The sequence below is a fragment of the Nannospalax galili genome, unplaced genomic scaffold, assembly GCF_000622305.1.
Source record: "Nannospalax galili isolate Female #2095 unplaced genomic scaffold, S.galili_v1.0 scaffold136, whole genome shotgun sequence".
NCBI lineage: Eukaryota > Metazoa > Chordata > Mammalia > Rodentia > Spalacidae > Nannospalax > Nannospalax galili.
The window spans coordinates 3,958,266-3,974,887 of NW_008340872.1; the positions used below are offsets into that span (position 1 = coordinate 3,958,266).

Consider the following 16,622-nt stretch of genomic DNA (forward strand, 5'->3'; position numbering starts at 1 on the left):
TTGCTCTTCTCTCTACCTTAGTTTGCCTGTCATAGAACTCAAAGTGCACAAGTTTGAGCTGTAGTACTGGAAGGAAAAAAAGGTGGATGGATGGATGGACACATAATGAAAAACCAGTTTTTTCAAAACTAGCTCTTAGTATATGTTGTAAAACTATATATAAACATACACATATATGTACACATGTATTCACACACACATGCACATAGTAACTTTTCTTTCAATTGAGAACCAACTGGGGGTTATTTACCCCTTTATATCCGTGAAGATGCTTACTATTAAAAAAAAATGAAAGAAAAAAAAACCCTCAGAAAATAAGTATTGACGGCAATGTAAAGGCATTGAAAGTAGGTGCCTTTGATAAGGACAATAAACAGCCATGATTCTAATTATATAAGATACATAGAATACTTGAAATTAAAGACCATAGCTGAAATAGTCATTACCAGGAGCTGGATAGAGGTGGAAACGTAGTAGTGTGAGCACCAGAAGATTCAGGAATTTCATGCTGGTACAATGAAAGAAAGGCAGGTTCTCAGTGAGATACGTATGTGCTTATAACAACATTATTCACTACATCTAGACATGGAGGCCTCCCTTGGGTAGAATTTTATTCAGGCTTGGGAAGGAAATTCTGACATAGGCTGTAACATGGATAAATCTGACACATTATTCTAAGCCTGTAACCAATTAGCAATAGGGTCCAATATAATTCCAGTTAATATAAGATTAAATAGTCAGAGACCAAAATTAGAATGAAAGCTTCCAGAGACTGGGCGGAAGTAGAGGTGGAGGAGGTGTTAACTGTTTAATGGGTGTTGATTTTCCAGTTTAACAAGATGTGAAAATAATGGAAGTGATTGGTGAGGTGGTGTTTGCACAGCATTGCGAATATGCTTAATAATACTGAGCTATACACTTAAAATTATTTTTTAAAATGTGTATATAAATATTTTGTTCTTAACACAAGGCTGTCTTGAATTTGGTATAGAATTTAGTGAGGTACTATCAGTTGAAATATTAAAAGAAATATGAGCAGTAACTGAGCTTTTTAGAGGAAGATACTTAATTTTGATAAATTTATTAAAATTTTCACAGTATCAACTAAAGTGTCAGTGTCTTCCTGTGTCCTCAGTTTTATGTAATTCTGTCTACTGTGCCCTTTCATATTCATGCATCTGTTTTTTATTAAGTAATTGAAATAATGTAAGCTTAGAGTTTTGAGCCCATGATTGAATAAAAAGTACCTTTTTGATTTATGGATTTTTATTTTAAATATATTCTTTTAAAAAATTCAGATGACCAGCCTCTGGACAAAACAGGGCATGTTAAGGACACGGGTCAAGAAGATGGAGTTCTCATCAGCGAGCATGGTGAAGATGAGATGGATATGGAGAGCGAGAAGGAGGAAGACAAGCCAAAGGCTGGAGGCACATTCTCAAATGCATTGTCCTCTTTGAATGTTCTCCGTCCGGGTGTGTACTTGCAAGTATCTCTAACCTGTACCTCCAGGATACCTGATGGGAAGAGTTAACTAAGTGGTGTTTCTAATTATGCTGTCTTTTTTCTTTTTTTTTTTTTTTTAAAGGCGCAGGATGTTTCTATTTGCAAATGTAGAAAATAAGAGAACCAGAAGTTTTCCAGTTTTCCCAAGTTTATCATTTTTCAAATTTTTATTTTATGTTTCATAAATTATGTATGTATGTGTATGTGGGGGGCAGACTGGGCATGGTGGTATGCACCTTTAATCCCTGCACCCAGGAGGCAGAGTCTGGCCTCTCTGTAAGATTGAGGCCAACCTGGCCTATATAGCAAGTTCCAGGTCAGCTGGGACTACAAGGAGACGGTCTCAAAAAAAGGGGGTAAAGGACATCAAATCCCTTGGAATTGGGATTACAGGTGGGTGTGAGCCATCTGATATAGGTTCTGGGAACCAAACTTGGGTCCTCTGCAAAAGCAGTTACATATTAACTTCTGAGCCATGTCTGCAGCCCCTTCCCAAGTTTATTAATTTGAAGTTTTATTATTAAAATTATTTTATTATTTTTATTTTATGTGTATGAATGTATTGCCTGCATGTATGTGAGTGCACCCGTGTCATGCAATGCCATGGAGGTCAGAAGAGGGCTTCAGATTCTCCTGGAACTGGAGTTAAGGACGGTTTGTAGCCACCATGTGGGTGCTGGGAATCGAACCTGGGTCCTCTGCAAGAGCAGTCAGTGCTCTTAACCGCTGAGCCATCTCTCCAGCCCCAGGAAGTTTTATTATTGAAGTAAATGCTGAATGGTCCTAAAATTTTCCTGTCTTTGTCTCTGTTTCTGTTTTTCTGTATTTCAGATAAAACTTTTTTCACAACTGATGAAAAAGCAAAACTAACTGCTATTCCTTTTATGGCCATACTTTTAATTTCTATAGTTTTACCTAACCAGCTTTAAAATAAGCACTAAGTACCAAATTTAAATTATGAAGAAATACTGTTTAACTCCTGTTAATGTTTTAAAATTTAGACATGCTCACTCTGGACTGGGGAAATTGTGTTTGAATTAGATACATGCATCCCCCTTGGCAGTCTGAACTACTCTAATCCTCACAGGAAACTCTTTGGCAATATGAAGGGATTGCAGAATGTTCTTAACCCTGAAATTCCATATTTAGAAATTTATACTGAGGAAATAACTTTATTGAAACATTATTCTTGTGAAAAACAAAATTTAGGCACATGTCTATCAGAAGGGGCAAGGCTTAAATGTATTACAGTGTATTTATTTAGCTGCTAAGATAGCTATTAAAGTACTAGCAAGACATCGGTTCTTACTGTAGGTGGAAGGTCAGTTTGAGTGTGCAGTTGATTATTGTTTAATACACTAAAAGTTAGTTACAAAATTATGTGTTCATATGTAAACTTAAAACAATGTTTGCAAGAGAAAAATATTACAAATCAAGTAGTGCTTCTTTAGATGGGATGTGGGGCCCCTTTTTGTTGTCCAGTTTTTCGGTTTTCCAGTTTATTATATTACTTTCATAAAAAGAGAAACGGTACAAATAAATCAAACCCACTGGTTTTGTTTTTTTTTTTTTTTTCTCATTTTTCCCCATATTGCCTTTTAGTTTCCTTAGTGATTTTTAAATTTCCATTTAAACTAAATTTTAAAAAATGAGCTGGAGGACTGAGCATATAATGGTCAGTGGTTGAATGCTTGTCAGGCATGAGTGAGGACGTAAGTTCAGTCCCAGTGAATCAAAAACTATTCAGTCAGTCAGTTAATCAATCAGTCAATCACCTGTTGGATTGCAGGTACATAGGAAGAAGTGCCAGTACCCAGTGTTAAACTATCACTGTGACACGGCTGTCCTGAGTTACTTTACTCTTCCTCGTGTTAAGAAAACAAACTTCATATCCAAGTACTGCCACATTCTATAATTCTTACCATTTGTTTCCAGGAGAAATTCCAGATGCAGCTTTCATACATGCTGCAAGGAAAAAGCGCCAAATGGCCCGGGAACTGGGAGACTTCCCTCCTCATGATAATGAACCTGGCAAAGGCCGCCTTGTCAGAGAAGACGAGAATGATGCCAGTGATGATGAGGATGACGATGAAAAACGTCGCATAGTTTTCTCTGTGAAAGAAAAGTCACAAAGACAAAAGATCGCTGAGGAAATAGGTAACCTGATGAAACTAGGTCACAAGCTCATGGCATTGCTTTCAAATGTGGTTTGGCGTTGTGACCAGAGAAAATATTGTTTTTGAGCATTGATTATGTGTATGGTGTATAACTAATATTGATTGAAATTTCTTGTTTGGCCATTATTGTGTTAAATACTTCCCGTGCATAAATTTATATAGTTCTCCCAATATTCATAAGTCAGTGGGTTTTGTTTTTCCCTTGTTGAGCTGATCTCAAGCTTAAAGAAGTTAAGAAACCAAAATTTTCAAGTAGTTAGATTAAATATTTCCTTTAACTTTAGAGGGAGCTATCATTAGGACAAGGCCAGGAGAATCAAATGAGACAGATCAAAGTGACATTTTAGGAAGACTGAGTTGCTAAGGTGTTCAGTTCTTATGAAGTAAGGTGGGATCTCTTTCGTTCTAGATTGATTATTGAGTATTGATTTCTTTTGTTGCTTGTGTTGCAGGTATTGAAGGGAGTGATGATGATGCATTAGTAACTGGAGAACAAGATGAAGAACTTAGCCGATGGGAACAGGAGCAGATAAGAAAAGGAATTAATATTCCCCAGGTAAGAAGACTTTCAGAAATTAAGGGTAGATTGCAAGGATTTTTGTGTTGTAAGTAAAAACATAGTTCATGTTGAATCTTTCTCATTCATTCTAGTAGCACAGTCAAGAGGATTACATGAGGTTATGTCTCTCGTAGGCCTTTAGAAGAGACTAAATTACATTTTTGATTTTTGTAGTTAGAGTGATGGAAGAAAGTCCAGTTTTCTCAGGTCAGTGTTTCTCACCTAGTCTTTCAACCATCAGCAGCCCTTGAGAGTCGTAGACTAGGAAGGCAAATTCTAGAGTCAGAAGGTAGGGAAAAAGCCCTCCAGGTGATTCGGATGCATGCTAAAGTTTGAGAATCACTGCCTTACAGAATGTGTTTGTCCTGGATACCTCGTTTTTTTCTCACTTGTAAAATTACTTTGAAGAAAATGTGTTTCTCAGGAATGCCAACAAGTGAGACTGATCAAAAATATCTCTCCAAGTACTTAAGAATTTGTTTTACAGAAGTAAGGAGTAGAGTAGATAATGTTGCATAATATAAACTTGTTATAGTAGGTCATGTTGAATGAATACACTAGGGAAAGCCTTGGATTAGATGTAAAATCTTAGATTATTAACTCTCATTGCCCTTTTTCCTTCTTTCTTTCTCTCTCTCTCTCTTTCTCTCTCTCTCTCTTTCTCTCTTTCTACACTAACCATACCACTTGCCTTTAATGAACACATTTATCTTGCCCTTACAACGCTGGAAAATAAGGTTTTCATTTTTGTGTTTGGCCTGGAACTTACTATGTAGTTTGTGGGTGCCCAGCTTTCCGTTTTTATTTTCTTTGCTGGGGGCAAGTCACTTTCTTTTTCCATGATAAAATGTTGAACCTGGGTTATTTTTTATTTCCACCTCTTAAACTCAGAATCTGTTTATGAAAATTATTAGAAATAAAATCAGTGATTTTTATCAAGACATAAAAATTTATCCAACCCTACTTTTATTTGACTTTGAAGAATTCTGTAGTTATTTGTTTTAATGTACTGTCTGGGAAATAGGTATACTTTTTGCCATTGGGTTTTTTTGGTTGCTTATAACCCTAAGGGCATTTTAATCTTTTTTTGAAGAGTTTAGCTGAGTTTTCATGTACATCCATTTCTTTTCTAGGTTCAAGCAAGTCAGCCCACTGAAGTGAATGTGTACTACCAGAACACTTACCAGACAATGCCCTATGGTTCATCCTATGGCATACCATATAGTTACACGGCCTACGGATCATCAGATGCCAAATCTCAAAAAACAGATAATACAGTCCCTTTCAAAACTCCCAGTAATGAGATGACTCCCGTTACTATTGATTTGGTAAAGAAACAGCTTAAAGACAGGTAGGGCAGATCAGCTTCTTAAAGGCCTGTCCTCTAGCTTTCTGATCCCTCAGGCAACCTATAGTCTGGGGTAACAGGTGCAGAATGTCAGCAAAGAAGATTTCCTGGCCCGCCCTCAAAAGCTAAACAGAAGATGACTTCATGCTTTGCTCTGCTACCTTCTTGGATTACTTCTGTGGAAGCCTCGAAAAATTATATCAAATGCCTCTCCATGAGCTTGTCGAAGACAGTTCTGAGTTTGCACTTCTTGGACTCTGAAAGAAAGTGTAGTCAAGAGATGGGGGGAGAAGCAAAGCAGGAAATTTTGGTTAGCCCACCAAATAACTGTTTGAAGTCTGTAAACTGCCTTTTTTTTTCTTTTTCTTTTCTTTCTTTTTTTTTTAAGAAAAAGCAGTACAGACGAAAAGATGCATTCAGGTCTTTTATGTTCTAATAGTGGAACTAAAATGCATTATGATATTGCAAGAGTCCAAGACAACATAGGTGTCTGGATATAAATGTGTTATATTTATCCTTTTGTGTTCTTAAGGTTGGACTCCATGAAAGAATTGCACAAAACCAATCGACAGCAGCATGAGAAGCATCTGCAAAGCCGAGTGGACTCGACCAGGGCTATTGAAAGATTAGAAGGGTCTTCTGGGGGTATTGGTGAACGGTATAAATTTTTGCAAGAAATGCGAGGGTATGTCCAAGACTTGCTTGAGTGTTTCAGTGAAAAGGTAAGAATGCAAAAATATTAATCTCTTTGAATAAGGCAAAAATAGGGAGGTCTAGATGGCCTTTTGTTGAACGTCCTGTAATTCTCAAAGTGTACACTAAGCTCAGCCTTAGAAGTGGTGCGAAGTCATGCTTCATGTTCGTCATTCATTAGTGACATCTGTTGGGGCCACATGTGCCTTTTTAAAAACGAGACTTCCTCAGCATACAGGTAGTTTTGTCTCCATGTAATGGTAGATTACTGACCTGCACTCAATAAGATAAAAGATATTCATCAAATAGATTTTTTTTAAAGGTACAGGTCTAAGCTTATTTTTAAATTATTCAAGTAAATCTAAACATGCAGCATAACACATTTTACTGGTTTTAGTTTTTTATGCTGATAGTTGGGGCTGTTGTTGTTGGTAGTCTTCATCTAAATAGGCTCCCCCGCTCCACGAGCACTTGATGAGCATCACTTTGTTCATTGAGCATCATTTCTCATCCAAGTTTGTTGCTTTACTGTGACTGTTCACAATCTTTTGCATGCATTAGAAAAATTAGTTACCTACAGCTAATTTCTCAAGTGAATTCCTGTTAGATTATTTTTAAAAGATAGATGTACCTCATACACATCATACACAGACATACAGTAGTAAGTACAATTTTTAAAAGGTGTGAGGGAGGCTAACAGGATGGCTCAGCAGATAAAGGCACTTGCGATACAGACTTGGTGACCTGAGTTTGATCCATGGCACCCTTATAAAGATGGAAGGAGAGCACTGACTCCACAGAACTGCCCTCCGACCTTCACATGGGTGCCATGGCATGACTGTCCCTCCATCATACATGTACACACACATAATAAATAAATAAGAAAAAAGATAAATGTATGGTTAGATGGATTGGTTTATAAGCATTCAGATACTTAACAGCCTTATCTTTAAAAAAACATTAAAATCATAGTTCTTAAGTAGCCTGTCTTTGAACCTTGGCTAGAAAGACACATTTTTCTTTCTTTCTTTTTTTTTTTTCCAGAAAAGGCACATTTTTCTTTATCACTGACTAGGATTGCTGTAGAATCTGTAAGCATAAGGTATAATTAGATGACTTTGTAAATGTTTATCTCTGTTGGTTGCTTCAGTACCATACAACCAAAGGCTAGCAGAACAGTTCGCCTTGAATTGCTGGATCTTGATGGTTCTAGTCAGTGCCTGGTCAGATCTAGGATAGTAACATTCATCTCCTCCTCTAACACTTACTGTGGTTTGTCTGCATTGCCCGTTTTCTGGAGGAGCACCTGCAGTCCAGGTTGTGATGTTCCTTATGGCAGATCAGTTGCTCGGGGTGGGAAGAAAGCATGAACTCAGCTGTTCCTCTGAGCAGGGGCTGGATGCAAGACTGGAGCCAACTAGAAAAATGATCTTTGTCTTAACCCATACTTTATAAGTGAGATTTGTCTCCAGGGACCTGCCCCTTTAAGTATCTTGGCTTTTGCTTTAGAACTTACTTGAATAAAATTGCCCACTCAAAATTGTAAACATAATTAATGCTAAAAAAACTGACATCAGTAACGTCAGTTAGATCATACTATCTTTGTATTAAATAGAATGATAGCACACAGTGTCTGTTGCTGAATTATTAGTGTACTTTCTCCTGAGTTTCTAGAGAGTCTACTTCAGATTGTGCTAATATGGTTCTAAAGAGTCAATTAGATATTTTTATAGAAAATCTTAACCCTTATATAGTGATTACATTTTTCATTAAAAGAAGCAGATAGAACTCTATTTCAGAGATGTGTATTTTTCTTCATTTTGACAGTCATTTGCATGCATTCAACTGTATTAATATGCTTTTGAACTGATAATATAAATTGTCATCCTTACAATATTTGAACATAATTTAAAAATTGGGATGATTGGGTAGATTTGAATATTTTTACTATAAAATATTCTTAGTATATAAAAGTTAGTCATTTAAAAACCTATATTTTATTTGTAAGTCATTTTAGCTTTCCATTATTTAGTTTACCCTCTAGTCATCTTGTTAAGTTTTTTGATCTTATATTTGGCCCTAAATCTAATAGTAATAATGCTAGTTTTTAGTCTGGAGAGGGTAAAGAAATGGTCATGGTACACTCTTGAGGTAAATCAATGTTGTTAAAAACTTAGAATGAGACCTACAATTGAGTTTTAAAGCTTTAATTCCTAGAGTTGTCTTATCTTTGTATCTTAAAAGACAAAATTACGTGATCATAGTCGACATTAAACTAGGTAATTCTTTCTGATGCCAGCTGAGGCTTATAGCTCTTACAGTGGAGGACTGTTACTATCCAGGACTAGAAGAATGCATTTTAGTTAGACTTGTCTTTTTTTCTTTTTTGCATGATTTTTTAAAAGGCGGTGTGTATATGGGGGCATAAAGTATAAGTTGCTAAAGAAAGAATTCAGATTATAGCAGATTGTAATGAACTCAGGATAGTCATTGCAGATTTTGCTGCATTGTTGCCTGTGATGTGGCATATTGAAGAACAAGTGACTTTGACCCTTTCTGTGAACATTTGCCACTTTTGCAACGGAATCATGCAACTATATAAAATTGCTTCTATTACAGACATTTTTGTATTCTACCTGCCTTTTTAAAAAGTTTCTGTTGCTAGTCTGCTCAGTTCGGGGAACTGCTATAACACTTGGTGCCACTGTTCCCAGACTCTAAGTAATGCGTTTTCCAATTGAAATAGCCATCGGGAAACTAGAATTTCTGGTTTCCTCATATAGGTATGTAGAGTGGTCGTTAGTCATTTGTGAAAGTTTCATAGCATTTGGTTATAATATCAGGTATTTATATAAAAAAGAAACTTTCTGATTTTTTAAAAATTTAGATATCAGCTCTATAAGCCTTTCTATTCTCTGTGAGTTAAGTAAATGAATTAGGCACGTTAAGCTGGAAATCTTTTCCTTTGAAAGCTGGTAATTTGTGTGAAAATCCTATTATAAAATATGGAAAAATTTGAATATTTGCTAGGAAGAGAAGGCACTTCTGTGTTTGAGAGGTATTGAATTCAGACTGGTTAGCAATAGCTGGAAGTTTTATTTGGCCTGTTAGTGTAAAATGTACAATAAATCTACAAAATAGTGTAACAGTTTATTGTAAGGTACTTGGCCCGTAGGCGTGGCAGAGCATTTTCAGTGTTAAAGATTAGACAGTTAGCATACTCTTGTTCTTGCCTACCGTAAGAGTTACTGTAGTGGGGTTTTTTGGTAAGGTTTATTTTAAACTAGAAAATTTGCCAGACATGGTGGCATGCACCTGTAATCCCAGCACTGAGGAAGCTAGGGCAGGAGGCCAGCAGGAGTTCCAGGGCAGCTTATGTCACATAGAGAAACCCTGACTTTAAAAAGAAAAAGGGAAACAACAACAGCAGAAAACCACAAAAGAAAAAGAAACCTACACCATGTGCTATGTAGATCATGTTGCTGGACAATTAAACATGTAAATTAAGAAGACTTCTAAGTACTTAAATTTTCTTTAAAGAATAAAGCACTAAAAAATTGACATTGACATTTCTTTACTTGTTCTCTATTAATATTGAACATTACATTTATTAACTTTTGCTCCAATAGCTAAGCACTGGACATTATAGCTTTATACATGGATTGAAAGAAGAAGTTTCCAATACATTACAAAGCTGAATTGCTATTCATGTACTGTTGGGGATTCATGATTATTTTTGTCTGTAGAGAAGTACTTTTTCAGAAATCCGGAAATAGTATGGAACCCTCAAATGAGTAAGCAGCCGAGGAGTTTGGTGTTACGGAGTGTATTGTATTTTTACAGGTGCCACTGATTAATGAACTTGAATCAGCAATACATCAGCTGTACAAACAGCGCGCTTCCCGCCTTGTCCAAAGACGACAAGATGATATTAAAGATGAATCTTCGGAGTTTTCAAGCCATTCAAGTCAGTCCATCTTGAAGGTTTTTATTTTTCATTAAACAACCTTGTTTATTACTTAGTGCAGCCTAATTGAAATTTAGAGATTTTTCTTTAAAGAAACAGCTTTCCTTATTCATATGTTAGGTAGATCTACAAATTATAACAGCATGTGCTTGAATTGTGTTTAAGAAAACAAGATCTCTCAAAGTACACTAGTATTCTTTCAGTCTTCCTCTTCCTTGGACATATTTTTAAATCCCTTTTAGAGTATAGAAAGTACATTATCCATATTTTATCTTAAAACCACTATCTTTTGGCCCCAGCTGATCCCCACTCCTGGTTTCTCTCTGTTCAAGACACTGCTAGAAATGCTGTGTTCGGTCACAGTAAAAAGATCTTAAGTTTCTCAGCTTGGAAGTTTGGGGGAGGGGGATATGGAGAAGCTGTATTACATAGCACATGACAACCCCAGGATTAGAGGAATTTGAAATTAATTACCTTTTCAGTAAAGCAAACGATTTTGCATTTCTTTTTAAGTGTTCTTTTTTCCTAGTTTGCTGCCTTTATTTTTTTTTTTTAGTGAGCTAATGCATACAGTTCTCAGTTTTGCATAGAAATGTAGAAATTGAGTTTATGTTGTGTTACTTATGACATGAAATATGAAAAAAATTTAATCGGAAGTCTCTTTAAATTCCTGTAGCTGAGAGTCTTTAGCCAGATGCTTTTACAAACTTTTAGTTCTGTTTTTTTTCTCATTACCTTCCATATTCTCAGGTGATCTAATAGAAAATTTCTTGGTGTGGGTCCTTTCGTCATCCCTTTATACCCTGTGCTTCTAGAAGTCTCAGTTACCTGGCATGCTCATTTAAGATGCAGGTTTCCTGGTCTCATACCTAGTGATTCTTACTAGGTCCTTCCTATCCAGAAATCTGCATATTAAACAACTGCTCCAAATGATTCAAGAGTAAAGGAGCCTAATGTTATTATTAGAACAGTGCTTTGTATGTGCTGTCCTCCCAGTCAGTCTTGGATTCAAGGGAAAGCATCCATCTGTGTGTCTGATGGGTTTTGGAGAGACTTAAAGAGAAGATACTGTGGCCCTCAGATCTGACCCCTGCAGATTTGGTGTGGGCCATATGAATGGCTTTGACCTGGTTTTGCCATTAAAGTTTAAATTGTGTCATTGACCTTGGGCATCTAAGTGACTAATGAATCCCTCCCAGTTCACTTTTGATCCAGACAACCAGATTTCTGGGCAGATTACAGGTAACCGTTATACAAAAAAAGGAAATGATTTCCTTTTAAATGGTGTGAGCTTTGTATTGCACTAAATATCTTTCCTGTTTATAATCTACTCATAATATGGAGCTGTGTAGTTACCTGGAATTTAAAATTATAGTTAAATGTATGTTAATTAGATTGAAAATTAGAAAGATTTGGAAGATGATATTTTGGGGCATATAACTGACAAAGATGGAAGGGGAATGAATTGGACGTTAAGGACAGTTCATTGTCTGATTTTTTTTTTCTAAGAATAGTGTCAGGTTCATCTGTTTAGATTTATACTCTTATCTGCAGTTACTATATATAGTTTTTACAGAAATTAAAAGAAGCCATCACTTGAAACTTTCATATTTCTCATCTAACTTGTGTACTCTGGAGAACACTTTGTTCCTAGTATTAGCTATTTTGAAATAAGAATGAAAAACTTAGCTTTAAAAAGTCACCTTTTAAAAATAGTAAGATCTAAAATAGTTTAGAAATACTGAGCCAAATTTTGTTTTTGTTTTTCCTATTGCTTGTTTGGGTAGCACATCTCTGAAAAATGTCTGCATAGGCTTCAGATGATTGTCATTCATGTTCTGTGTTCATCTCCCACCAACCCCTTGTTTTGTTTTTGTAGTTTTGGTTTTTGTTTTGCTTCCCATAAATATTGTGTATTTTCCAGAATATCTTTAGTGGAATGCAGTATAGAAATAGGGACACACAGAAGATGTTTTTCCCTACCCTCTCCTACCCTAAGCAAGTTTGTACAGAGGAATCGTTTTTAGCAAAAAAATGATTGAATGCAGAGAAAAGACTGAGCTGCTGACATCCGAGGTTCCCTAATGAAAGAGTTGGCCTGGATCAGTGATCTAATGGAGGTGCCTCTTAGACAGTTCCACGTGTGCACATAAACCTCATTCTTGCTCTTCTATGTGAACAGGCAACTATCAGCAAAAAGGCCAACACCAGTAATGGGAACAAAGGGCCAAGGAAAGGACAATGCTGGTGGCCAAAGGAAACTGCAAAACTAATTTATAGGTTAAGGGAGATAATTTATGGTCTTTCTCTCTATTCCTTTCTTTCTTTTTAATGTGGTCCTGGAGGTTGAACCTAGAGCTTCAACATGCTAGGCAAGCACTCTACCAACTGAGCTACGTCCCCAGTCTCTATGGTCTCAACAAAAGGACAAATGCTATACAGGAATATTGTAGGAACAAGAACCACCTTTTTGAAACTAAAACGATGATTAACAGAAGTACAAATTTAAACAGGAAAGTTAGAAACCAAAGCCAGAAGTCACCATGGGTTTTCAACAGAGAGATGGAATATTAATAAGAGGAATTAAAAAGAGTAAGGGATGTCATGTAAAAGAGCAGTATTACAAAGGGTAGAAGTTGTCCTTAGGGTTGTCAGTCTACAGGGTGACCTTGTTCTAAACACTCACATTAAGTAAATTTCCACAAAGCAAAGTAGAGTAAGATAATAAATTCTTAAACCCTTGCTAACAAAACTATTTTCTCCTCTCTTTCTACATGTGCTTCTTTGCTGTCATTTTACATCATTCAACATGTGATTTGATTTCTAAGTTCATCTTTTAGATTTTTCATTTGTTTGGTCATTGTAATAGCTAGTCGTTATTTAGACAGAAATAGTGAATAAGCCCAGTTTCATTGTTGTGCTCTTGAAGTTGCATTAATTCTTTGACTTCTTTTCACGGAAACTCAGAATAATACAAAAATTTGTTCTATACTAAAAACTTACCTAGTTTACCAGTCATTGCAGAATTTTGCTGTTGAGATTAGCAAGTGGTCAGTCTATCATAATGGCTTATTCTGTGCAAATTCTTTCCTCAGGATTGTTGAAGGAAGACTTTTAATTTTAAATATTGTTGTTTTACAGATAAGGCTTTGATGGCACCAAATCTTGATTCCTTTGGACGAGATCGGGCACTGTATCAAGAACATGCAAAACGGCGGATTGCGGAGCGGGAGGCCAGGAGGTAATTCTGAAAATGCTTGCTGTGCTTTGCTAGGGAAGGAGAAATCTCTTCTGTCTGATTTGATAAATTGATATTGTTACTTAGGACGCGCCGTCGACAAGCCAGAGAGCAAACCGGTAAGATGGCAGATCACCTTGAAGGCCTTTCCAGTGATGATGAAGAAACCTCTACAGATACTACCAATTTCAATCTGGAAAAAGGTTAGAATTTTATTTGGAAATGGGACTCATCAAATTGTTTTCTACAAAAAAATTACTGAAATTAAAAAATTTTTACGTTTTTTTCCTTTTGTGAGCATGCCACTCTGTGTGTGTGTGTGTGTGTGTGTGTGTGTGTGTGTGTGTGCGCGTGGAAGTCCAGACAACTTGTAGGAGTTGGTTCTCTACTTCCACCATGTAAATTTCCTTCCAGGGATTGAACTCAGGCTATCAAGCTTGGTGGCATGCACTCGTAACTAGCTGAGCCATCTTGCTGGCCCTTGTGTTTTTTAACTGTAAAATGGTTAGAATTTGTGTGTGTTCTTCATTAGAACCAGGTAGTTTTTGTTTTCCATTTTTATTAGTGAATAGAGTTCACTTCATTGCAGGGTTTAATTAGTACTCGCATAGTGATATTGTTCACAACTATAGAATTTTACATGACAAAAATATATCAGGCCCTGTGGTCCCCTCAACTGAAGCTTGTCTGTTCTGGAAAGGTAGGCTGTCAGGTGGCAGGGAACAGTCAACCCTGCAGGAGTCTCCTGATCTGGGGAATAGTAAGTCACTTTAACCAAGAGGAATAGTTAGTACTGCCAGGTGCCAGGCATTCCCAGAATGATCACTAAATAAATTTTCTTTCCCCCCATTAGCTGTAGTTGTTTGCAATTATATTGGCTGTAGGCTGTTAGAGAATCTTCTTTAGCCATGACTTTTTCTGGGGATTGAATTTAGGGTCTCACACTTGCTAGGCTACCATTGAGCCTATAGTCTCAGCCATTTTTTCTTTGTATCTTGAAAGAAGGACTCCCCTAAGTTACCCATGCAGGCCTTGAACTTGTTATTCTCCTGCCTCAGCTTCTCAATAACTAGGATTATATACCTATGCCACCATGCCCAGTTTCATTACCTTGATTTTTTTTTGAAATAGCTCAGACTGATTTTCAACACAATCTGTGTCCAGGCTGACTTCCAACTCTTTATGTAGCCAAGAATGGTCTTGAACTCTCAGTCTTCCCGCCTCACTTCCCAAGTGCTGGGAATAAGAAGTGCACCACCACGTCTGACTTCTCTGACTTTGTTACAGTAACATTTCTGAACATACTGAAAATTCGATGGCATCCAGTTGAAGAATGCTTATATTTCACTGCTTTTACTTTTATTTCTCTCTCTCTCTCTCTCTCTCTCTCTCTCTCTCTCTCTGTGGAAAGTTGCTCATGATAAATTGTGTGTGTGTGTGTGTATGTGTGTGTGTGTATGTATGCATGTCACTGAACACGTGGAAGTAGCTTTCAGTAGTCATGACACCCATAAAAATTTCAGGACATATTTCATCACAGTACTGTAAACACATCTGAGAAAAATTAGTATTTTCTTTTTATATCATGACCATATTCAGTTTTCTTTAGTGATATCTCACAAAAACTCCCTTAAAACTCTTTTGTCAGTTATTGTGTATTTTTTCTTGTATTTTCCAAACCATAATCCACCTAAGGTTCATGCTCTGCATTTTGCTGTTGATCTTCAAATATACAACATCTAAAAGTACAGTATCCATTCATGCACCCCTCATATTTTTATTTGTCTAAGATAGTAACTTTTTACATCTCTCTGTGTGGGTGGATGGGTCCATTCATGCCTTGGCACCTGTGTGGAGGTTAGAGGACAGCTTGTGGAGGTTAGAGGACAGCTTGTGAAGTTGGTTCTCTCCATTTGCTGTTTTTACATGGGTTCAGAGGATGAACTTGGGTCATCAGGCTTGCTATCAAGCACCTTTACCTTCTCAGCCATCTTGTCTGACTTTAAAGAGGCCAGGCCACATGTCTTATAAAACATTCGTATTGTGGAAGTTTCTGTATTTTTTTTCTCATGATATTGATATAATGTTAATTTGTTCTTCCTAAATGCATTTCTTATAAACTGGAATTTGGTCTGAAGACTTGATTTGAAATTTTGTTGTTGGAAGAATACTTAATAGAGGATGTTTCCTACTGAACATGACACAGAACAAGAGAGAGATTGACGCACTATTATGAATGCTAAGATTGATTGTGGAGGGGGCTGGAGAGATGGCTCAGCAGTTAAGAACACTAGTTGTTCTTGCAGAAGACCTGGGTTCAAATCCCAGCACGCACATGGCAGCTAACAACTGTCTGTAACTCCAGTCCCAGGGGATCCAACAGCCTCTTCTGACCTCCATGGGCACTGCACGATATGGGTGCACTTAGACCTACTTGCAGGCAATACACATATACACATAAAATAAAAATAATAAAATTAAAAAAAAAAGATTGATTATGGATTGAAGACTGTTAAGACTTTACCTCTCCATTAAAAAAAATTTTTTTTACCAAAAAATGTCGTTGGGGCATCATCATAGGGTTCTCTTATTCCCAAATAATTTTTCTCTTAAAGATCCACTCAGATGGTGTTTGGCTATCATTTGCTATGATCTCTAGCAGTTATAATCACTTTGGAAGAAGTGATGTGAGTGGCCACTAATCATGATTCACAGATATTATTGCACAGCAGTTTGTAAATTGAATTGACAGGCTAGCAGTAAAGTTTGTTCTTTATGCAGTTAAATATACCATAGTTACTGAAATGTAAATTGTTGAAGGTAGGCATTGTCTGACTAAGACCTGATAACATAAAACTTGTATTTAACTGTGTATGTATATTTTAAAATTACATATTTGAATCTTGGACTGGCTGGGTGTTAGGTTGCATTATAGGCAAATCGAAACCTAAACTTCTGTTTAATCTTTTATTCTAAAGTGTAGTCAGTGCACTAGTCCTTTGATATTGAACCTATCTTACTAATATTCAAGCCTTGAGAAAAACTGCAAATAATGAAGTCTTACTTTCCTACTTAACACTAAATTATGGTTCTTTGTGTGTGTATGTGTGTGTGTGTGTGTGTGTTTTTTTTTT

At 36.5% G+C, this 16,622-nt stretch overlaps 1 protein-coding gene across 1 annotated transcript in view; it reads left to right on the top strand.

Moving 5' to 3' along the window:
- Positions 1-16,622, top strand: part of Paxbp1 (PAX3 and PAX7 binding protein 1) — a 33,957-nt gene that overhangs the window by 5,380 nt on the left and 11,955 nt on the right. The window contains exons 3-10 of the mRNA XM_008835975.2: positions 1,299-1,475; positions 3,442-3,663; positions 4,136-4,239; positions 5,376-5,593; positions 6,123-6,312; positions 10,127-10,250; positions 13,392-13,491; positions 13,576-13,691. Coding sequence (XP_008834197.1) covers positions 1,299-1,475; positions 3,442-3,663; positions 4,136-4,239; positions 5,376-5,593; positions 6,123-6,312; positions 10,127-10,250; positions 13,392-13,491; positions 13,576-13,691 — 1,251 coding nt within the window. The remainder of the gene's footprint in view (positions 1-1,298; positions 1,476-3,441; positions 3,664-4,135; positions 4,240-5,375; positions 5,594-6,122; positions 6,313-10,126; positions 10,251-13,391; positions 13,492-13,575; positions 13,692-16,622) is intronic.